Source organism: Poecilia latipinna, unplaced genomic scaffold, assembly GCF_001443285.1.
Source record: "Poecilia latipinna isolate Pla-1442-1.1 unplaced genomic scaffold, P_latipinna-1.0 Scaffold442, whole genome shotgun sequence".
Taxonomy (NCBI): domain Eukaryota; kingdom Metazoa; phylum Chordata; class Actinopteri; order Cyprinodontiformes; family Poeciliidae; genus Poecilia; species Poecilia latipinna.
In genome coordinates, this window is record NW_015113058.1 from 216,368 (window position 1) to 241,450 (window position 25,083).

Genomic DNA, 25,083 nt, shown 5'->3' on the forward strand with positions numbered 1-25,083 from the left:
TATAAAATATTTAATGGGGTTTTTTTTTTAATTTTTTTTTTTAAAAAAAAACCCCCCTTTTGAAAATTTTTTTTTTTTTTTTTTTTTTTTTTTTGCTTGGTTTTTTTACACCAGCAAAATATTGACAAAGATTTGCCCACATTTGTAATAGAAACGTCTGATTCAAGTCACTAGCAGCTTTTCTACTAACCATAACATTGCGGAAATTTGCATAATGGAAACACACCAATTTAAGAAAAAATGGATGAGGTGGTTTTTCAGCGAAACTGCAATGGAAACACTTTTTCCGTGTCATAGGAGTCATGTGATCAACACCCGATGTTACTACTGGCGACGAAGAAGACTACAGGAAGTAATAGGAGGATGAGTTATTGAGTACATGAATAAACGGGCTTTTTCATTTGTGATTTTATTTTCATTTCCTATTTAATGGAAACACGGCAATTACGAAATTGTGTTTTTTCGACATTAGCATAACGTTGACAAAAATGTTGAATTCAAATGCAGTTCCTGTTTCACTTGCTGCATTTCCATTTCCATAAAGTAAAATTGAGAGTACGAAAATAAATTCGTTCGAAGTCGCCAATTTAAAAAAAAAAAACAAAAAACCGCACCTTCTGAGATATAAAAAAAGAGTGGTTTTTCAGTTGTACCGAAACGCAACTGAAAAATGTGTGATGTCTTTACGTCACACGAGTCACGTGATCAACAGCCAGACGCTGCTGCTACTACTACTGGCGAAAAGGAAGAAGAAGACTATAGTTTGTAGTAGGAGGATGATGGTTTGTTTTTGTTTATTTTTTTCGGAAAATGTTCGTAAAAAGTTGTGTTTCAATTTGAACACGTATTCTGTAAAATCACCGATTACAATTTCCCCCACACACCGCACATATGTACTAGCCGCTTCCAACGGCTAACTCAGATGCTAACGTCTCTGATGATTAGCGCCATCGCCATGTTTGAATTATGAATACATCTCATGTAAGTGCTTACATCCGTCGCTGCCATAATTTTTAATGACTTATCAGCTTATTGAAAACAGCGCAATTGCGAAATTATTGTGTTTTTCTTTTTCGACATTAGCAGAATACAGACAAAGATTTGCGCACATTTGTAATGGAGCTAGTGATTGTCATGCCGAGGGGGAGCCGGATGAAACTGACACAGCCGTGCAGGAGGGGGAAGATAAGGAGGGAGAGGTGGTACGTGAGATCAGGTGACAGCAGGGAGAGAGGATGCAGGGCCTGGTGTGTGCATACAGTAGTAGGTGTGTGCGGGTGTGAAGAGGCCAAATGAGGAGGGGTTGACGGGTGAGAGCTGCGGCCTGATGGATAGGGTGACAGAAAGAGGAGCAATGCCAAGGGGGACAGACAGAGAGATGGAGCGAGATGCCTCTCAATCTGTAATCCCGAATGTAATCCACAGGCCTGATGCTCAGATTAATGCTACATAGCAGCGACGGGTGGGGGGGGGGAGGGAGGAGAGGAAGATGAGCAGAGGGGGGACAGAGGGCATGAGATAAATGACCGAAAAAGAAACACACAAGCCGGGCGTGGAAACAGAGGAGGTGTAGGAGAAGATGAATTACTGTGATTATGCCTGGGTGTTGATGGCAACTAATTTTTGGTGCCAGATAGACATTTTTCCAGTTGAAAACTGGCAGGGATGCATAGCTCTGAGAGTTTGAGGTTTTTTTTTCTCTCTCTCAAATGTATTTACAAAGTGAAAAACAAATATTTAAACGATTAAGAATTTTGCTTGGTTTTCAGGGGGCAGTATTATGCAAAATTGACTCTTTTTTTTGTTTTACATCATTTTATGACATAAAAGAGATAGAAACCCAATTTCAAGGTGCTAAATTACAAAGTCAAATGTCTTTTACGTCATTTTTGAAACCGAGTCGATATAAAAATGGTGCTGAATTAACTCAAAACGTTCCTTTTTTAAACACAGACATAAATGTACTTATTTGATAACTCATGATGATAAAGAAAGTGAAAAGCAAAGTGTAGATTAATTGTAACCAATATTTTTATCATATTACTTAATAATTCCTCATACCGAGCTGCAATAGCCAAAAAATGTTTTCAAAGTATCTTTAAAACATTTCTGAATCATTTTAAATCGTAGTCTGTAGTTTATAAACCACAATCATGGATAATTTCCTTTAAATTAATGTAAAGTGGAAAACACTGCAGCTTTAATCTGTGTATCTCTTAAGTTATGTGCAAAAGAAAAGGAGCTGCCGGTCAAAGCTGCAGTGGTATATAAATGGTGAAGACAAAGCAAACAGTATTTAAAGTAAATGAATATGAAATGAATTTAAAATATTTTTACTGTGCCTGTTAAAGGAGATGTTGCATAAAGAAATACCTTTTCTCAAGCTGTTTTCCAGCAGCGATATAAAAACATATTTAAATTCAGCAGCAGGCTTTGGTGCTTTAAGGCAAAGAGAATTCAAATGATCCTCTGCTCTGTGTTTGAAGTTAAAGAAGTTTGATCAGATTCACAACCAGAAGCAATTTTTTTTATTTTCATTTTCCTCTTGTTGGCTCTGAGACTGAAAAATTAGTTCCAGTTTCATTTTCTCGAAAATTCACTGTGGCGACAACAAAGAAATAAATCTTGTGCTTGTGTCTGATTTCAAACTCTGCAGCCTCTGAGTTAGGAGATCGGGGACAAGAGAAGGGAGGGAGCGCTGCCTTTTGTTTTCGCTCGCTGCTGGAGTGTAAAATCGTCATCCTTGTGGCTCATTAACTTGGCCTTTGATCAGTCAGCGCCCAACAGTCTGCGCAAGGATTAATAATTATTTAGCAATTAAAGGTTGGATTCTGAGGGAACCTTGGGCGTTTGATTCAGAGCCGAATATTTCTGTCTCTGTCTGTTTGATGGAAACAAATCAGGACTGTGGAGCTGGAGGGTGCTTGAAATAAAAATGGAGGAAAAACGTCAACTGTGAACGTTATCTGACTCTCGATGGTCACACGTTACTTTCTGTGTGTGGGGTTTTTTTTTTTTTTTCACTCGTGCACACTCTCACCATGTCTCTCCCCCATAATTGACTGTTAAAAATAGATGCATTGGTTCCTTGTAATTGCTCCATTTAACCCAAAGCCTGTTCGGTCTTCTCTCTCAGCCAATAAGCACAAGCCATGGATCGAGACAGAGTACCAGGGGATTGTGATGGAGAACGACAACACCGTGCTGCTCAATCCCCCTCTCTTCGCCTTGGACAAAGACGCTCCGCTTCACTACGCTGGTAACACCGCCTGCATCCATCAAAATATGATTTTTATACACACAGCGTAGGAAAAAAAAAAACACATAGCTTTTATTTATCAGTATCTAACATCTGACAAATTTCCCCGTTTTAGATTGGTTATGATTTTAAGAAATTAGATAATTAGGAACGTTAATATACATTTCCTTGCAAACTGGAACTGATATAATTAATTGCATTAATTGTAATGAAATGATTCTTGAAATAATCGTCAACTAATTTAGAAATTGATTAATGATAACTAGAGTATGCAGACTCTAAAAATGACATTTGCTTAAAGAATGACATTCAGAGCAGTAATTAAGTCAACTTTACTAAAAATATACATTTTACATTAAAGATAATAAAAACTATAAATATGTTCTTCCCAAAACTCCTCAAGTGGCATAGAAAATTTCTTATTTAACACTTTCTGCTATCCAATAATTAATCACTTCAACCAAAAAAATAATCAATAGTTGGCCTTAAAATATACTGATGTTAAGTCAAGCAGAAAGGTCTGACCTTTTTACATGTTGATGTTGGAAGTATTTTTTTTATCTGCAGACTCATCCTTTGCTACAAATGATTAAGCATGCACTAAATGAAAGCTATATTTTTCCACTTTAGGCAAGAAGATGTTTTCTTTCTTATTTAAAAAGGAAATTTAATTATTTATTTATCTGCTTCTACTTCTAATATTGGAAAGGAAAAATCTGCAGAATGTGCCATTTCTTCATGCGATTAATTATGAGAATAATCGATTATGTAAATAGTTGTTAGTTGCAGCTGTGCTAGTGTCAGAGTTTTCTTCCACAAGCTTCTCAAAGTATTTGCTTGATTGAGTTCTGGTCCATTCCTCCTGACAGAACTCAGTTGTAACTCAGTCAGGCCTGCAGTTTTTTATGGGACTTCCTGATGGCCACTCATTGCTGCTATGCTAAGGGATCCATGTGAGGCCCAGCCTCATATTTCTGCCTGAAGTCAAGATGTTGCCTCTGTATTTGCACATAGTCTTCTTTCCTCATCATGGTCTGTTTTACAAAGTGCATCCTTCCTTCCTGCAGCATAATAGCCCCACAACAAGATGCTGCCACACCTGTACTTAACAGCTGAGGTGACGTTCTTAGGCTTGTCGTCTTCCCTCCTTTTCTTCCAGATGTAAGGATGGACATTAACGTCAAACACCTAAACTTCACTTTCGTCAAATCAAAGAGCTTATCTGCAAAAAAATGAATTAATACATAGATTTTTTTTTGCCCCTAAATGCATTTGCAAACTGTAATCTGGCTTCTGAGTGGCCTGACCTCTGGTTTGGGTTGATAAACACATTCAAACCAGAACAAGTTCACAACTTCACACAACCCGTCTCCGTATGACGGCTGGACATTCCCGTGGCGTTGGTGGCATGTGATTAATGTGGCATTTTCAGGCTTCTGGAAACTGGACCCCATATTTCTCTTACTGATATTTTCTTTATTTTTACTTTAATTTTTCTGACAGATTGCACATTGTGTTTGAAGTGTAGCCTTAAACCGCACCCAGAGTTGTGCCTCCATTTAGCTCAAATGTTGTGAAATAACCTTTCAACTGCTTCATTAAATTTAAATTCAGATCAATCATACTATACTTAAACTTGTCAATTTGAAGAAGGTAATACAATATAAAAATAAATAAAATAAAATAATTTTGGTTATATTTGATGACTGAAATCAGAAATTTTAAATCTGATTTAATGTAAGAAGGTCATTTTACTTGTTCATTGCAAATAAAATAATAATTTGCTTGACTAGCCAAACACCAAGACAAAGAAAATCATGTAATTTTTATTCAGATTGCTCAATGATGTTTTTAGTCAAGTGATGACTAAAAAAAAAGTGATGACTCTAATGATCCAGTTTGTTTTTACTGGATTGCTTTCAGCTTTCAGTAGTAAACGACACGCTCATTTATTTTTTTATTTGGAGCTATAATACCACTCACAGCCACCAGCAATATTTCCCTAAAGACTCCCTAAATATTAAAGGCAATGTGTTCAGTCAAAGAGTCCACTATTTTTAGCCCATCATGGTGTAATTCAAGCCTCTGCAGCAGGAGCAATCAGCCAGCGCTGTGCCTTTCTGCAGCCTGATGAAATAAGGTGATCATGTTTGCACTCTGAGTCCTGGAAATAACCATGTTCAGTCAAATTATGAAAGATCAACTTGAATTACTCTGGAATATATTGAGCCGATGTCAAAACGGAAGAGGAAATTAGCTGTTTGAGCACGAACCTTTGACTTTTGTCAACCGATAGGAATCTGCTGCTATTCTGAGGATTTTTATTTTCAGTAGATGTTGCAGTTTTTTTTTTTAATGTGTCTGATAAAAGACGTTTGAGATAAACGGGTGCATAAAGGCATTTCTAGATATCAGTGTACTCAAAATCACATTAGTTCACTTCAGTTTTTCAATAATAATGAAATGTTTAACTTGTTCAGTGGTTATGATACTTCATTGGAGAATTTAGTAGCTTGAATTTAAATTATGCTTCCCAGGTTTTTTTTTATTTTATTTTTTTTTTTATAAAAAAATAAGAAAGAAACTGTTACAAAGTACATGGATGCTTCATTTTTTCCAACAATATGTTTAACAAGTAGGAAGAGGAGCAACAAAACAGAGGAAAATGTCCTCTGTCAGTAACATGAGTGGGTCTAAAAAGAAAGATCCCTCAGAGACCAAGTCTTTTCAGAGATAAACAGGGATTCTCCGTTCTTTGAAGGACTGCATCGCTTAATAATTTAGCAGTTTCAGAGAAAAACCTTCTTCCCAGAGTCAAAGTTTGACGCCAGAAAATGCATCAGTCTGTGAGGTTTTAGCTTGGCTTCCTTGTTTTGTGATCACAGTTAAGTGGTGGATTAACTAAATCATATATCATCTCAATTGCATAATTCCACATTGAAAAACTATAATAGTCATAATTTTGCTGCATTTATTCAGTGGCAAGAACAAAATTCTTGCGATTAGTTGCACCTCAACTTATTCCTGTAAAATAACCAAAACTGAAGCATTTATCATGTTTATTTTTTTTAAGTTAATCAGAACAGCACTGAACTAAAAACAATATATACAGTAATAAAGTATCACATAAATGAAAGAGATGCTAAACCTGAGAGTTTAAACATATGAATACAAATGATACATTATTTACCCTTATGATAAACATTACTGTTTTCAATTAAACGAGCCAACATTTTCTCAGGTTAGTGGTGAAATATAAAGTTGTACATCATCAGCGTGTGTCTGGTTAGAAATGCTTTGATCCTCTTGAAGCAGGAATAAAACCAGAATCAGATTTATTGGCAAGATTACGTTCACAAACAAGGAATCTGACTTTAAAACTCTCACAGACTTTCTAAACAGATCAACCTCAGAAGAAATTAAATGAAGGACAAAAGGAAAAGTATATACCTGTATGAGTTTGTACAGGGCTGAAACAATTAATTCCAATAATCAAAATGAATTGATTATTGACTAATAATCAACTAATTTAGCTTGATTTATTGTTAACTGGAGAATACACTCTATTGCCAAACGACACAAAGTCGTTCTAGTCTGTCAAGAAAAAATCAGAACTAATCTCGAACAGCGCCATCCATTTTTCTAGCTAATCAGTGTTTTATTATCAACCTGGTCAAAATCAGTGAGATCCAGTAATAACACAGAGGTGAGAGATGTGTCATTTAAAAACCTTTTCCAATAGGTTTCTGCCACGTTGTAAACAAGGTAATAGCAAATAAACTGCTTTGCTATTAAAATATAAACAGTGTGCAGTGGAAATGAATTCGTTTGCAGTTTGATGGATGCTGACAATTAATCGCTAGACATTTTTCTCCATCTTTTAAGCTATTTATTGGTATGTCGCATGCACATATTTTGCACTAATTTAAAACAATTTGCCTGATTGAATGGACCCACAGAGTGCTTTATAAATCAAGAGAAAATCAACACTCGTTAGTCAGAAGGAGGCCAGGTGAACGCTGTTCGTATAAATAAAATAAATGTGTTACAATAATCAGGACAAAATAATAAAAAAAAGATTGAGTTTTCTGAAATCAAAGGTTTTTTGATTAACCTTAATGTTCATATAATGCCATGTTTAATTCAGTTTTATTAATATTCTCTCAACCCAGGTGAAATCTGTGGCTTCCGGGTTCACAATGGCCCCTCGGGATCCGGTTCCGTCCAGTTTGAAGCTGTGGTTCTGGACCGCTCCACCGGCGAGGGTCTGGTCCGGTCCAAAGAGCCGCTGGACTGTGAGAGCCAGCGGGAGCACAGTTTCACCATCCAGGCCTATGACTGCGGAGAGGGACCCGACGGCGTCAACAGCAAGAAATCCCACAAGTTAGTTACAGCGTCTCCATTTTTAAACAACAGCAGCCAGTAGATTCATCAAGCTGTGTCAAACTGAAGGCCCGGGGGCCAAATCTGGCCCGCCATGGCGTTCTAGGTGGCCCTCTGAACTCCAGAGAGATGCATAAATAGGATCTTAATGATAAAAGGTTAAATGTGATCTTATCAATCAAAGTAAAGCGGTTTTTATCTGTTACATCAGTAAGTCCCTCCAGATTTTTTTTACAATTCTGTGATTGTGGAAATTCACATAAAATCAACAGATAACAAATATTTGTCTCTAATTTTGGGCGAATGCATAATTATGAGTTTATTGCAGATTTTCCGCAAAAATTGCCAAAAATATTTGGTTTAAGTGATGCTAACTTCCACCTGCAGGTGGCAGTATTTCTTACTTCACAATAAGTAATTAATCAATTAATCACATGATAAATTAAAATGAGCTCAAATATTTTTATTCTGTTGCCCTTTTTTGAAGGTAAATTCTGTTTATGGGGAGTTTAAAATCAGTTTTATCTATGGCTTCTGTTGTGTGTATTTTTTTAAATTGTTTCTGGTTGTTGTTTTATTGTGGATATTTATTTATTGAACTCGCATTATTATGCCATTATTAATATTTTACTTTAAGATGGTCTCAAAACAACAATATTATCAAATGTGTTATTGTGACAGGCCTGCTTTTACTACGCTGCAGCCTGAGGCCCAAACATTAAAATTATCGATAGATTAATCATTTACTAAGTTAGACTAGTGTTACATCCCCGCTGTAGCGATATCAACCCTCATCTCTCTGCTTCCCTTCCTCCTCTCCCTTAGGGCCACGGTTCATGTTCGTGTGAACGACGTCAACGAGTTCTCCCCGGTGTTTGTGGAGCGTCGCTACGAGGCTTCGGTCCCCGAGGGCCGTCTGTTTGACAGGATCGTGCGGGTCGAGGCTCTGGATGCCGACTGCTCCCCGCAGTACAGCCAGATCTGCTTCTATGACATCATCACTCCCAACGTGCCCTTCGCTATCGACAACGACGGTGAGACGGTTCACGTCCTGCACGCTGTACTAACAGAGCAAAACAACAACATACTCACAAGTCTGATCAGCCTACAATCACGAGTTTGAATGTAGTTTACCATGTTAGTGCTTCATTTGGAAGTGGAAGGAAACTGATGCATAGTCATCACTGGAGCTGAAACGATTAATCACAATTAATCGTTCATGGGAAGAACCGTAAACTAATTTAGTAACCAATTAATTACTAACCCGAATATTCAGGCTTATAAAACTCTATTTGCTACAAAAATAATATACTTAGGGCAGTAATTAAGCCAAAACATTTTGAATTTAAGATAAAAATGAAAGTACTCTGCATGTAAACAAGTTCCATCCAAAAATCTTCAAGTGACAAAGTTTAAGCTTCACCCTGTTCACATTCTGTTAATAAATCTCCTATTGCTCACCTTTTCCTATTCAATTATTAATCAATCGATCCAAAAAATGATCGTCAGATTAGTCCTACACCGCATTGTTGTTAATTCAAGCAGAAAGGTCTGAGCTTTTTGCAGGTTGATGTTATTAGATTGTTTTTGTATCCTTTTCCACAAAAAGCAACACTAAAGAGCTGCTGTGTTGTTGCTTTTTCCTTTTTAAAAAAATCAATTAAATTATCTGTTTATTTGCATGTTTTAATGTATTTCTGATATTGTTTAGAAGGGCTGAAATGGTTAAATAAAAAATCTGCAGAATGTGCCGATTTTTTTAATCCGATTGCTCATCAGAACAACTGATAGGTTCATGAATTACTAAAATAATCGTTAGTTGCATCCCTAGTTTTCACTTTTTGTTTTACGAAATGTCTTCAGTTTGAATGGAGCCTTTTTTTATTATTATTATTAAAACAACCCTAAACAACATTCAGTTAAACCAAACTGCCTTCAAAAATCACCTAATTAGTGCAAATAGTCTCAAGTTGTGGAGAAGTTAAAACATTTTTGGAAATTCTTAACCAGAAATAGTAAAAAGTTCATATTTAATCCATTTGAATGAACTGCTGCAGGTTCAAGTGTTTTGCTGTGTTTCTTTCCCACCTTTTCACAGTTCTTTGATGAACTTTTCAGTTTCACTCAGATTGTTTTAAGAGTGTCTGTGAACATTACGTTTTAACTCTTGCGCAGATTTAAAATAATTGGATTTAGGTCTGAACTTTGACTGGGCCATTCTGAAACAGAATGGAATCTGAAATCTGTATGCTTGGAATCGTTTTGCTCCAAGATGAACCTTCACAAGTTTTCTTCCAGTATTTCACTTTACTTCCATCCCATCAACTCTGACCCGTTTCTGTGTCCCTGCAGAAGAAAAGCATTGTACTGCATGATGCTTTCCCACCACGCTTAGCATTTCAGTGCAGTTAAACATCAGGTCATTTGACCAGAGCACCTTCCTTCACATGTCTGTATGTTTTGGACTTTCTGTGGTTTCAAACAGCTGAAAATATGAGATAAAGAAACATTTTGAAGCCAAATAGATATTTCAGCAAAGTGATTCTAAACTCTGAAAACAAACAAAGCATAAAGATCGAACAGCAGCCACTGCTGAGATATTGATATTTGTGAAATGGTAAATTTAGGAAAATTGCAGAGACTTAAAACCTCAGGTATAAACAAAAAGTGTTGAAATAGACTTTGTGGGGGCGGACTTTGATTTCTGCATCCGCAAAGTCCCAGCTCCAGCTGTACTGGAGAGGTATTGGTGTAATAGAGCATCCCGTTTTGTTTCTGCCTCGTTAGATTCTCTGTATTTACAGTCCGGTGTTGCACTCCGGGGGTTCAGTTCAGTAATGTGACCCAGCAGCTGAGGAGACCCTGTTATAGCCTGACGCTGCAGAAAATGACCAGATCTGGACGTTTTACTCAAAGGATGAGTAGCTTCTTTCTGTTTTCAGATAGGAGCACAGAGATCTATTGTTCCCATTGTGCTGCATGCTCTTTATTTTTGCATCTCTCTTGTGTTTCTCTTTGTTTCTCATCTCTTCATGTCAAAGCATCTTCTTTTCCCTACCTGCTGTTTGTCAGGCAGCATGCAGAGTGCTGTCAGCCCTTCACAGATACTCACTTTGTTCACGCTTATCTATAAAAGCAGGAAAAACCCGTTTGTTTTCATCCTGCTCGATGTTATTTATCTTCCTGTTTTTCGCCCTGAAAGCGGAGCTGAAAACCCTGTTTTGACTCAGTGCACATGTGGAGCTTCAGGACGTTTTTCACTCAGTTGAATAAGCTTGTTGTTGGCGACTGGCCCTCCATTTCTATTTCTGTTTGTCTCATTATGTCATGTCCTCTCTTTCTTTGTCGTTGCGTCTCCTAGGTAACATTAAGAACACGGAGCCGTTGGATTCGAAGCGGCAGCGTGTTCACACCTTCTGGGTGACCGCTTTCGACTGTGGGAAGAATCGCGCTCAGGCTGATGCCCAGGTTGTCGTCACGGTCAAGCCGTCCTGCAAACCCGGTTGGATCGGTAATCAATGGCGCAGGCGGCTCTTTTTTTCTGTCTCAGTTTTTATTCTGGAGTAACTCTGTGGAGGCGTCAGACGTGTGATTTGGTTGTTTCATTCAGTGATTTTTGGATGAAATTTCCACTCTGAGTTAGAAATTGTGTGGGCAGCTATTCAGCTTAATCATGGTTGCATCATTAGATCGTGAGCTGCGTTGCAAATAGGCCGTTTTAAGGCTTAGTAATGTTATAGGGAGGTAATTAAATTTAATATAAGTCATTTGAATTTATCTGTATCATGCCAATTCACTGCATATGTTATCTGTTATAAATTTCCTCCAATCATGTGGACTCTAATTTGGATCAGATTCAGTTTAAATAAAATTTTAAATAATGATTAGAAAAAGAAAATAGCTGTCATAGGTGTAGACTTTTTATAACAGAGTGATTCTACATGTCAATAAATCAGGTGGTTTCAGCAAGTTACATTTAAAAGCACACAGCAAACAATGCAGCAATGCACTAATAACAAAGTATAAATTGTATTTCTGAATACTTAAGTATTTTCAAACAGTACTTTAACTTGAGTAAACTTTTGAGCGAGCAGGTTGTTCCTGTAGTTGAGTAAGATTTGACCACGAGTGTCAATATTTTACTCAAGTACTAGAGTGGAGTACTTTGTCCACCAGGCATCTATCTATGGAAGCCCAGTCAGTTGCTTTGAGTCTCTAACATTATCGGAGTCAATCGTTTTGTGAGCATGTGGCAACAGTGCAGAGAAATAATTCAAACAGGGAGAAACGTGCAGAAGAACCAGGTTAAACATGGCTGGTCAATTAGTGAGACCCAGCAGGAAGAGAGAATAGAAAATCCTAAACACTGAAACACTGAGGTAAAAGTAGAAAACTAAGGGTGCATTCACACCAACCGTGCTTAGTCCACTTTATTCGCACTCTGGTTTTTTGGCTAGAAAGTCTGGTTCATTTAGGGAGGTGTGAATAAACAATCAAATTCTGACGTAGACCAAAATATTGAATTCTAGTCCACCTAAAAATCCAGGTCTCGGTTTGATTAAAGAGAACTGTGTCATGGTTCGAATGCGGATGTGGATTCAAGACGACCAGAGAGCGCTCCAAAAGCAGGAAGCGAACTATAACGCTGGGGCATTCTGGGTAAATACGACCAAACTAAGACAAGAGTTGAGAGCTAGCAGAAAAAATGACTCAAAAATCCTACAATCTCTAAAGTCTGGCTGCATTTCATTTTTGTTTACATTTTGTGAAGAAGGAAGTTGCTCTCTTTTTCAGAGGTTTTTGTGTCATGTCCTTATGTGGTCCTTGGTGCAGCGCCCCCACAGGCGAGGAGGTGAACAGGTTTTAGTTTGGATCATTTGACACAGATCAATATGAAAGCAAACCACAACGGCTGAAAATTCAACAAATGTATTGTCAGGAGTGAAAACATCCTAAGAGTTAATGGCATTAACAGCACCTTCAATAGTTTGGCCCAGAAAAAGATATTTAACACTAAATCACTGAACCAAGAGTTCTTTCTATGGAAACACACTCGGCCAATGGCATCAGCACCTCTGTTGATGGGTGAGTCCAGCTGAAAAACACTGACAAACAATGAAAACCTGTACCTGGAAGACTTTCTATTAAGAAAGAGAATACTGAAAGGTAATGGTTGCAGTTTCTGTTTGAAAAGCTTTGATCCAGAAAGAGACAGATTTAAACTCAGAATCACTGAGTGCCTCTTTTAGAATGAAAGAACAGAGAGAGTATGCAAAGCCGATTTCAGCAACGCCTCAATTGATGATCCACTCTAAGCTGGAGGTCAGACTTACTTTGCATAAGAACAAACGGAGAGAAAGTTATAAATCTTGAATACAGCATTCTTGTAAACTCGCACAGACCAAAGAGACCAATCGACCCAATGCAGCATCTGTCAGTATGTGTTTGAAATGAAGGATGAGGGAAATATCTTGTTTATCTTGCAAAACTCCATCAGATTGTTGCTAAAAGAAGAGGTGATGAAATTCATCGCAATTCAAAAGATTCGGCAAAGCTGTCCTGATTTTTAAAATGAGCTAATATTTTTTTACATCTTTGATATCTTGTCATTCTGTTATTTTTATTTTATTGCAGTTTTTACCTTTGCTGTCTGTTTGTAGGCATTACAGGCTTATGTCATTTGATTGATCTCCCATCGGGTTTAATATCAGAGTTGTGTGTTAAAATGTAAAGTTCTGATTCAGTTTTTTCTTTCTTTAAAGGATGGACGAAACGTGTGGAGTACACACCCGGGTCAGGCAGCATCCCCTTGTTCCCCAGCCTGCATCTGGAGACCTGTGAGGAAACGGTGTGGAACATCCAGGCCACCGTAGAGCTCCAGACCGGCCATATTGGGAAGGGCTGTGACAGAGACAGCTACTCTGACCGTTCTGTTCGCCGACTGTGTGGTAAGCTTTGACTTTAGACCCAAAAATCATATTCAACTGGATGTTAATATTGGTTTATTTCACATTTTGAACGTTTTTGTTCTTCCATTTGGGTCTCTAAAAGCAGCCAAAGTGCTTAACAAACATACAGTTTGTTTTTTGGTTTCTTGAAAATGAGCCATTTCAAAAATCTCTATTATGTAACGTCAGGGTCTGCCATTCACCTAGCAAACTCAGAGGAGGCCTGGCCCTTTACCTAGCAACCCCACCGGAACTCCACCCGTCACCTAGCAACCCCAGCAGAGCTCTAGCACCTTTGGTCAGCAGGTTTTTACTGCAATGGCTGCTGGAAAAGACTCTCCTTCAGCTTTTCAAAGATGTATAATTGCAGATTTTGTTGCAGCCATTGTCACATGCGAGGGTAAATGTTGAGTTGGGGACGTGGCCAGCGGCAGCTTATTTGGATTTAAAGTGACAAGAGACTCATTCTGACAGGAGTGAAATAGGTAGAATTTACCAGATTAATATCTCATTATCTAAGAATGATTTGTGAAAAATGTAATGAACAACCTGTTCAAGGAAGCATAACTGGTTGCCTTAACCATAGAAGGAAAAAGAAATAACAGTCAAATTCCATTGAGTTGTTTTATATTTTTTGATTAGGTGCCGTCAGGGGCGAAGTCGATCTTCTCCCACCTCCATCTCCAGCAGCCAACTGGACCTCGGCTCTGCCCACTCTCCCTTCTTCCGATTCTTCTCTGGTCTTCTCCTTCAACGGGTCGAATCACGTGGCGGTGGTTCCCAACTCGGTTGTGTCCGCTCTGTCGGGCGACCACTTCACCCTGCAGCTGTGGATGCGTCGGGGCGGCGCCAACATCCAGCCTTCAGCCACTCAGTCCAGAGGAAATCGCAAAGAGGAGGAGACTATTGTGTGCAGCACCGTAAAGAACGGTTCGTTTAATCTCTGGGATTTGTTGTGGTTTTGAAGGTTTAACCAGGAAAGCTAATACATCTAGCCACAGCTACAAAAAGTGTCACTCATGTTCGATTTACATAAACAACCCACTCAACCACCTTTTCTTCTGCATCGAAATTCTCACGATTCAGCTCTAAATCGAGTCAGTTCTTTTCTTTATTCTCCAAGCAGCAGATCCAACAATTATTTTCTTCCTCCTCTGCTCCACAGATGACTCCTACTCCCATTATTCGCTCTCCGTCCACGGCTGCCGCCTCTCCCTCTTCTACTGGCCCGATGTCTCGGCCGCACGGCCCGTCAAGTTCCTCTGGAAGCTGGAGCAGGTCCTGGAAAAACCTTTATTTTTAATTGCATTTCTATCTTTCTGACTGAATTTGAGGAAGTTTAGTAGTTCGTTTCCTTTCTGCAGCACGCTTAATGTATAATCTTTGATGTTACATAGTGCAGTATGAAGATAGAGCCTGTTTTTTCTCTTATCTGTAAAGCTTTTTATAGGGTAACTGCCTAATTTAAACGGTTCATGCTGTGTGTATCATCCATCTTTTGAAGCTGCAGTCTGACTAACGGATTGTGCAATTATCTACCTGTGAAAGGATAATAGAAGCCAAGATAGAATTCAATTTGTGCATCGACCATGAAGCTTTTTCTTCCGTTTTTAACATTCATTCTCAGCTGGATATAAAGAAGATATTTGCTTTTAGTTTCCGATTTCATTACCTTACACATATTCCTCATCACCAGATGAGAGCCGTCGGCAGTTTTGGCCGTGATTAATAATTTCCCTTATGTATGTAAAAATAGTTGCAGTGAGAAGGGATGAAGCTCTCATCTGATAAAATAATGATTGCCATGCTAAATGTATCTATTTCTTTATTCATAACTACATCTTATAAACAGAGAACAGTACAAAGACATGCAAAAAAACAACAAATAATCAAGCAGCAAGTGCAATCAGCAAGCAAACTAATTTTCCATTAATTTATTTAATATGTGTGCTGTTCACATATCTGATGGGCATTTTTAAAGATTTAATTTTTACAACATTTTTAAGGGATGATTAAGTTTTAACGTACATCTATTCCTCAAAATATTTGACCTTACTGTATTTGTCAAGCAGTTGCCCATGTTTACTAGCAGCTTTGGTAAAAAGCCTTAAATTAATCTTTTATTGCAGTAAAATAGCTGGAAAATTTATAAAAATTGACCCTTTGATTTGAGTTAATTTATTAAGTGTGTTTACAAAATACTTGTTTTTAATCAAATTACTTGGGGCACATTTATTGATATCTTGATTCCTTGACTTTCTGTTCACAGGGAGCATAAATATAAATATGATGTGACTTAGAGGTTTATCTTCCCATAAAACACATCGAGTTGGTTGGTGAGGAAAATCAAATAATCTCCAAATCTCATTGCTCTTTCATTGTTCTTTATAAGAACCTTTTATTATTTATTACACATCAACCGATTTGCCCTACCATCACAAAAGTCAACATGTGGATTTTGCTAAACTGGAACTAACTGGTTTGGTTGGATGCGACTAAAATCAAACTTTTGGGCACATACAAAGATGGGTTGAGTCCACAAAATTTGTACCGAAGTAAGAGTAGCACTGCTTCAACTTATTTTCACTCAAATAAAAGTGAAAAGTACTCAAGTAAAAATAAACAGTATTTGGTAGAACGTCTACTTAAGTAACTGTTCAGAGCATCCGATTCAAAATTTTGCAATGACGTCATCAGACAGACAAAAATCAGTTCTGTAGGTCTGCATCACACATTTTTGGTTAATGTATTTGTACTTCTTTCAATGAAGTTACTCATAACGGGAAGAGTATCCAAACGTTTCACTCAAGTAAGAGCAGCGATAGCTTTTAATAAAATAACTCAAGTAAAAATAAAAAGCATGGTGTAAAAAAAAAGTTAGTCAAGTAAATATAGCTAGTTACAACCCACCTCTGGTATGAAACATAAGATGGTTACACTTAAAGCCAGATATTTACATACGCTATCTAAAAGAAAAAAAAGCTACAATTTCACGTAAATTGGCATAATAGAGCCCAGGACTCTAGAGTAGGGAGTCTGGAGTAGGGAGTCTCCAGTTCTCCAAGTCAAAACTAGAAGTTAACTTCAGAAAAATGATAAAAGTTTTGCTCACAGTGTTTTTTTGTTTTGTTTGTTTGGGGTTTTTTTTTAACACTTTGATGCATGACTGCTTGTTTTCTGGGGATGGAGGGTTGTTTTGTCTGAAGCTTTGGTCTCAGACAGACTGAAGTTGCTCAGATTAAAGAAGCTGGGCTGATACAGGGGAGATTTGTTAAAGCCTTCTGTCTGAGCTGTGTTATCTTGTTACCCCAGTCTTTCTCCCCTCCAGCCCCCACCCTTATCTCTATAATTCCCTCGCCATTTTTTCAGTGCTTTTGTGTCTGTTTATATAAAGAAACCTAAAACAAGGATAATTGAGAGCAAAAGAAATGTTCAGTAAAATGTGGAAAGTGTATATAAGCAAGTATTTTACTTACAGATAATTTCTTATTTGGCTTTTGGATGAAAGTAAATGCCTTATTTTGCCACAGTTATGTGATCTTTCAATTGAGTCAGTGCTTTTTGTAGTTCCTAATGTGATTTTTATTATGAGTCCTTGAAGCTTTGTAAAGACTTTTAATATTTTTTAATGAATTTTTGCTGCTTTTCCTCTTGTCTTCTCTACTCTAGTCCTGTTTCTCACCTTGGCAGTGTGTCGTACAGTGAGTGCCTAAATAAATGAGGAAAGTCGATCAGAACAAAGAAGTGTCAGCGCTTAAAAACTATGTCCAGCGGATGAACAGTTCAAGAAAGCTGTCTTGTCACACTGTTGCCTATCTTTTCAGGGGTGTACAGAGATATGCTACTTTATGTAAATATCGCTCAAATATAGCTTTTCTCCACATCTAATCTTGTAATAAGAACAGCATGAGCTCAGACTAGAGACATCATATTAACTTAGTATTATATTAACTTCCACTGCTTCGGTTTCAGCAAATGCTACACAAATGTCTCTAATCTCTAGCTATGCTACACAGAAGCTTTTTCTGCATAGCATAGCAGACATCATAGCAGAGTGCTCCAACAACCACAAATGAGTGAAGCCAACTGAGCGCTGCATTTGGCATCACTCACATCGGCATGCCAAACGCTTGAAGTGTTTCCAACTGATGATAACTTGACTCTTTTCCCGATTCCTCCCCTAATTATTAACTTTTTGCTTTTCTTCAACATTACTAGATCAGTTCTTCTGTGCTTCTTTTTTGCGTATAAATAAAGAAACATAAATAAATTTAATTGAATTTAATGATATATACATTAAATTAAATTTACATTGATATTTACATATTACTTTTGGGCACACAAAAGCAAGAGGGTTATTCAACTTTCAAGTGTTTCAGGAAACATTTTCATTCAAGTAACTTTGACAAAATATTCCTGACCTCAGTTTTCAGCTGTGCTTGCTGCACCATGTTTAGCATTAAGATGCTATTTTAGACTTGAATAACTTCATTTAGCGGAACTTGAACATAACAACAATCTTTTCCAGTGTCCCATCAGACCCATCAGTTTTTTGAAGGAAAAATTAACCCCACGTTGGCCAAGAGAAGTGGCGTCATTACTGTTTGTGTATCGGATTTATTGCCGTACCAGAAACACAATACAAATGTCTCAGGACTTTTGCATGTTAAAAAATGTGACTCATTGTGATGTAATTAATTAATTGAAATTAATGTGTTAAAGTCCCAGCCCTCATAAAAATACAGCTGCCCAGAAGGAGTTTTTCCATTTTTGTCCTGCAGAAATTGTCTTAGTTTTCCTAAAATTAAAATTAAAAAGCTTTGATGTTCCCTCAGGGTTTTCTGAAGCTCTTGTTTGTTCTGTATTATATTTGTCCAACAGGTGTGTGACAGCGAATGGCATCATCTGTCCCTCAGTGTCCAGTTCCCATCAGTGACGCTGTATGTGGACGGCGTCACCTTTGACCCTGCCCTCATCCATGACAACGGCGCCATCCCGAACCCCGCGCCCCGTCAGAGGATGCTCATCGGCGCCTGCTGGGGTTTGTATTTTCATTTTTAATTTCATCCAAAGCTGAAATGTCATTTTAACAAATATCACCACCAAAGGTAGACAGCTGCGGCTAATGACGTATCGTGAGGACCCACTACATCGCGTTCCTCATTTTACTCAGTGTGGCTGCTGCGTCTTGTCTTTAAGGCCTAATAATATAAATGAGTTATCAATTATTTAGAGCAGTAGAACAACACAGGGGGCAGGCAGCTCAGAGACACTTAAAGCAGAACCGCTTGTTAAAATGGGAAGCTCTGGCAGCCAATTACCATAGAAAAGACACACACACACATACGCACGTTCAGTGTTTCATCCACTGTGTCTGCTGCTTGCGTGGTGGCAGCTGCTGCCAGATAATGAGGAGACGTTGCATTTTTGAAGATCCACTATATTTTTCTCATTCTGCATGCTTGTGGTATTTATTTATAGTCTGTTTCTGTATTTTTCCTGCTTTCTGTGTATCTTCGCACCCTCTGTCTGTTCGCACCATGCTCCTTTGAAGTGTCTGTCTCAGTACGGCTTATTGTTTTCTGTTTTTCTGCCTCTCTCTGTGGTTTTCCCAACAGAACCCGAAGAGAAGCAGAAGGAGATACTAAACAACACAATCCCAGAGGGAAAAGACTCAGGTGACCTCCCTTGTTTCAAAGAAACGCTAAGCTGATTGTCTTTCCTGTTGCTGATGCAACAACAAAGTGCAAATTACAAGCTGGTGAGACAATATCACGTGTTTTTGCACTTTAGTGAAGTTCGTGGGTGGTTACCACGGCCTGCTGTCAGGGGTGACTGTGCGTCCTGGCAGCGTGGAGCCGCACAGTGTGGTGGAGTGCTTGTACGCCTGCAGGGAGGGACTGGACTTCGGAGACCTGGAGACTCTGGGTTCTGGGATGAAGGTAACGCCTCAGGAGAGCTGCAGGTGTTTGCTGCCGCAGGCGCTGGTGAACATACGAAATGCCTGAATTTCTACTGAGATATTTTCTGCTTTTGTTTGGATTAAACCATAAAAAACAAGTTGATTTTAAAATTTAGGTAACCTATTATGCTTCCTTGAACATGTGATGATATGTCAGTAGAATACACGAAACATGATCATTACATTTTTTGCACAAAATCATTCTTAGACAATCAGATTTTAGTCTGGTCATTTCTACTTATATTGAGCTATCAGAATGAACTGTTTCGACTTATTTACACGTTCAAATGAAAATGTCTGCAAACTGCAAATTATACAACCGTATATCTTTAAAAAGCAGAAGTTGAACTGTCTGCACAACCAACAAGAATCCAACAAGTGGTTTCTGCAACAAAAAACTGAATAAGTCTTTTCCAGCAGCCGTTGTGCAGCATATACAGTGGTAAAATGTGCTAGAGCTCCACTTGGGTTGCTAGGTGACAGGGCTAGGCTTGGCTTGGGTTGCTAGGTAATGGACCGTTCAATGTGACTTAATCTGGAGGTTTTTGAAACAATTCATTTTCCAGACACCAAAAATCATTAACTTATTGCCAAAAAACAGCTAGGTGGATTTCACTGTGTTTCCCATAGTACCCATAATCCAGAAGTGCACTATTACTGCAAATTATGGGAAAATTACACATAGTTTTAGAGATTTGCTGTGTGTCTCACTGACAGACTATGAGGTTACTGATCACTTCAAGGGTGCTTCTTCCACTGGATTTTATTTATGGGGTATGTAGCTGTACAGAAATACTCCCTAAGCTTCTCTTATTTTTATTTGTGAAAGATTATAGAAAGCTTTATACAATTTCCATTTTCTTCATAGTTATTTTCTACTTTCTGTTGGCCTTTGAAATAAAATCCACTGAAAAATAAATGGGATTTTGTGGTTGTAATGTGTCAAAATCTGAGGATGTGAATACATTTCCAAGGCACTACATGTTAAATTTTTGTATTGCTTTGAAGGTTAAAAGTCTAATTTGATTTCACAGAGGGGTAACCTGTATGGTAAAATGTCGATTACTTGTCCTTCCAGGTCCATGTGAACCCCAGTCAGTCGGTGCTGGTGCTGGAGGGAGACGACATCGAGAGCTTCAACCGAGCCGTTCAGCAGGTCACCTACAGAAACTCGCTTCGCTTCGCCACCCCTGGAGTCCGACCTCTCAAGCTCACCACTTCCCTCAGGTAGAAGAACATTAATAAAAACGTTCTATGAAATCTGAATCATTTGCAGCACCACAGAAAATTTAAAATGACATATCTTCTCCCAAGAAAAACTGAATGTAGCCGGGAAATTTGACGATAAACAAAGATTTAATTTAACTGTAAAAAGGAAACCTTTGATCCCTGAGTTCTCTTAATGCGTAAGGCGAAAAGATGAAACAGTATGTCAAATATAAATACCTATGAAAAGCAGAGTCATGCAGTGACCTTTAGAGAGTTATATAAAGAGGTCAAAGTAGAGCACAAACAACGCACCAACCACAGCAGCGAAATAAAGACAAATTGTTCCAGGTCATAAGTGAAAGTGAATTATTGAAGAGGTTAGAGACCTTACATTTTAAACAAGATATTTACACACGTCACAAAAACTATTTTTTCTCACTGTCAATAAATTCAACTTCCTTTATCAAAATTATTTCTACTTGAATATCAAAATAATGACAGTGATAAATGTTGATTACTTTCTTCAGATTGAGAAATTTGGATACACTAAGTTCACTATGCCTTTAAACAGTTTGATACGAAGTCATGACTTTGTCAGCGTCGAATAAGTAAATTAGCTTTAGTCTACGCAGAATATGGACAGAAACATAAAATACTGACAGGCAACTATCATTTAACCGGAGCTATTGTTGAGCAAATAAACAAGATAATCTGTCTGTTTACGTTTGACTTTTTGTTGATTAGAAATCACACATTATCTAAAGTGTCTGAATTTATGATATAATGAAGTGTAGTCACATTATAAGTACAAAAACAAGTGCTTAAATACTCACAACTGTCACTTTTTGTGTCTTAAGCAGCAACAAGAAAAGCTCAAGCTAGCTGAAGCACAGGAGAAAAACCTCCACAATATATGTTTAGGGATAGGAACACAAATTACTTCTAAAATCTGCTAAATATGTTAAATACATTAAAATTATTTTGGAATTGAAACATAAATATGCATTTTTTTAAAGCTGGAAACAAAGAAGAAGCTAATGTTCACCAGTGTTGGCAGATCTTGTGAGAAACAAGCAACCAGCTCTATGGAGACAATCCATGGAAACGGTCAACACACCATATTGTGTAAAATAGAGGCTGTTTGGCATATATGCACTCACTATGACATTATACATTAGCAACAGCAAAATTATTCTAAACACTTTTCTGATAAGAATTTTAAATAGTTTAAATTATTTAAATTATTTATACTTTTAAAGTGCATTTTGCAGACGTATCACATTGAACAGAAAGGTGCCATTTTTATTTATCCATATATATATATTGCTTCTTAGCTTGGTGGGCACATATTTCTTGATGCAATATGTCTCAGTGCAACTTGCCTTTGAGACGTTTCAGTATGCTCTCTTTCACTATTTATTATATTTTTCCCCATATTTTTCCCACTTACTGCGACTCATTCTCATGCTGTCTCATCACTCGTGTGCCTGTCACTCTGGGCTCTTGGGATGTGCCGAGTCAATTCAGGCAGGCGCAATAACCAGGAAATGGGGGCGTGGAAGAGACAACCAAACTGCTCTTGTTTGGTTTGTTGTGGGGAGCTGGTGTAGGTTTTTATGGGTTTTTCTCAAAGAAAACCAAGGCCAGATAAGCAAACCTCACATTCAAAAACGAGCCCAAAACACCAGCAACTCATGAGATTTACAAGTAACTTTAGAAAAAGACAAGCCCAAAGTTGTTTATAATAAGCTGACCTTGAAAGTTGGTGAAGTCGCATGGAGTCACTATCGGCAGCCAGGTTGATTTATCTGTGTAAAATGTATGTTATGTGTTTTATTTAGAGTGGAATTAGGGCAAAAGAAAGGAAGAGCGCCTGATTCTCTCAGAGTTGCATTTTTCCATTGATGGTCAGTCGGCCTCTGCACAGATCTGATGAAAAGATTCACTAATAGTTTAATTAAATACCGAACATTTACTTTTCCTCAGCTGTCAAAATATTGACTCCTTTGTGTGTTGCACTGCTGCTTCTTTGCGTCACACTGAGTCCATCTAATGTGGACCTTGACTCGGCTGAGATAATGACTTATGTGCAGTAAAGGTCGAACAGAGATATATACTAGCAGAAGATAACAAAGAATATCTGACCTCTTTGGTTTGCCTTCAATTACTTTATCTTTGACAGTCAGCAGCAGGTGGAGCCTGTTTATTGAATTAAGGTGAATGTGGGTTAAAATTAAATAATAAATCATTTATCTTTAGATTTTTATGGACTTTTAGCTTTAATGTCTAAAATGAAAGAAACTTTTCCTTATTTGTATATTTCTGGTTATTTATTTGTGTTGCTATGCCAACTAAAAATCCCCCTACATATCAAATGTGTGTGCTAAATACATAATTGATCAAATACTCCATGAGCTTCCAATCATCTGCTGCTCCTAGTGCACAGCGCACATTCACTGTATGCCGAGCCGGCCCAAGGCACATGTGAGCTAAGCGGTTGCTTGGGGCCCAAAAGCATCATTCGATTTTACTCCATAGTGATAGATTGTACATTTTACGCATCTCTTCCAAATTTTACTAACAAAATATATTAAACCTGCTAACTTGTTTACTGTTAATTCAGTGTTTGTCTGCAAATGTTACTTCCAATAGTTAAATGAACATGCCACACTTAAATACCACTCTGCATTTCAAAATGTGAATTAATTAGAGCATCTTTGCTTGCTTGCTATTCCTGTGAGGTTAAAATCAAAGGCTATGATAAGTATGATGTCAGATAATTGCACATTACACTAATAGTAGTAGGCATGTTACACATATGGAGTCGCCAAGGAATAATGAAGTATCTGGTGTTGACATGTTAGTATGGGGGCCTCAAATTAAAATCTGCTTTGGACCCTGAAAAGCCTTCGCCGGCCCTGACTGCACGTAAACATTGAGAGTCTGTGCAAACCTGTATCCTGTTCCAGCTGTTTTGGGTTTTTTTAACTTTACAGAAGTTTTACTGACTGTACAAGTGGAGAAACTTATTATATTAGTTATTTTTCTCCGGGTTTAGAATCTGAAGTGTGAGTTTTTATGATTGGGGGATGGGATGTGGCAGCAAAGTTGATGAGAGAATCTGAACGAAGGGAAAAGTTTTCCCGAGCTTCTGCTGCTTCCCTGTAGGGCACAGCCAGCCGGCACTTTCACCAGCAGCCTGTGCAGATATTCTCATTGCTATCTTTAGACATGAATGTTTTAGTTGCATGTTTTTAGAAGATTAAGATGATTATGAAGCTATGCATCAAGCTGTGGGCTTTTTTTTATCTGACAGTTTAAAGATCCCAGGGATTCAAGGGCATGGACAGATTTTTTTTCCCCTCTTTGCTTTCTGCTCAAGGAGAGTACTTTTTATTTTTTTCTTCACTTTGCCATGTTTTACTGCGTGTGTGAAGCTTAGACTGATTTGAGCCCAGGAGTCAACCAGATGGCTGAACAGCAGGCCCTTCTGGAGAGGCCGATAGAAGCAGCTGCTTACTCTGATAGTGGATATATAGCACACACACTCACACCACTTAATCAGCTTAATACCCTTTCACATATGATGGTGAATTTTAGGGCAAACTGGTAAAGAAATTGTTGCAATTTGTCATTGACTCAGTGTTTTTCTCTTCTTCCTGCAGGAAAATTACATTTTACGCAGCAGAAATGTTTTTGCACATTTGTTATTTTCAGCATCACAACAGATAAACGGCGACGCGGTCACAGTGGAAAAGCAGAGCAGGGGAATAGGTTGTTTTTTTAATACTCTGCCTTGCTTTCTGCAGCTATTCTGCTTGGAGTTAAATCCTCACATCAAGGTGACACTGTTTAACCAGTAAAATAAAACCAACACTGATAAACTGTGAGGATTTCGTTTAGCATGTCACACTCTGTTTAAAGATGTTGGTGCACATGGGAAGAGGAGGAGTGAGCTGTCAGAGACGCTTGCCTAAAGTCATGTTCAGCATCGGTTTGATCTCCTCCCCATAAGCCTCTGAGCTTTTTAAAAATTAAAGCCAAAGAAAGATTCCCAAATTTAGTCGGTTTTCGCTGCAGCATCCGGAAAACCGAAACGCACAACAGTCGGATTCACTGATATGTTTGGTTTAATTTTAAAAGCTGACAAATTGTCTTCCCCTTATCACCAGACCATAAGGAGCTATAAACAAACAAAAAAAAAAAAAGAAATGAAGGCTTCTGCTTCTGCCACAATAATATGGTTAATTAGAGAATAAACAGTCTTATCATCATCATCATCATCATCATCACCCTTCTGGGTATCTATAGACACTGTACAC

The 25,083-nt window shown here is 38.0% G+C and overlaps 1 protein-coding gene across 1 annotated transcript in view; it reads left to right on the top strand.

Annotated features, from left to right (window-relative positions):
• clstn3 (calsyntenin 3) overlaps nt 1-25,083 on the top strand; it is a 40,182-nt gene that overhangs the window by 5,060 nt on the left and 10,039 nt on the right. Inside the window, exons 3-13 of the mRNA XM_015038465.1 lie at nt 3,137-3,259; nt 7,432-7,642; nt 8,468-8,676; nt 11,004-11,153; nt 13,405-13,590; nt 14,233-14,520; nt 14,756-14,868; nt 18,472-18,631; nt 19,209-19,268; nt 19,384-19,532; nt 20,631-20,779. Of these exons, the coding sequence (XP_014893951.1) occupies nt 3,137-3,259; nt 7,432-7,642; nt 8,468-8,676; nt 11,004-11,153; nt 13,405-13,590; nt 14,233-14,520; nt 14,756-14,868; nt 18,472-18,631; nt 19,209-19,268; nt 19,384-19,532; nt 20,631-20,779 (1,798 nt within the window). The remainder of the gene's footprint in view (nt 1-3,136; nt 3,260-7,431; nt 7,643-8,467; nt 8,677-11,003; nt 11,154-13,404; nt 13,591-14,232; nt 14,521-14,755; nt 14,869-18,471; nt 18,632-19,208; nt 19,269-19,383; nt 19,533-20,630; nt 20,780-25,083) is intronic.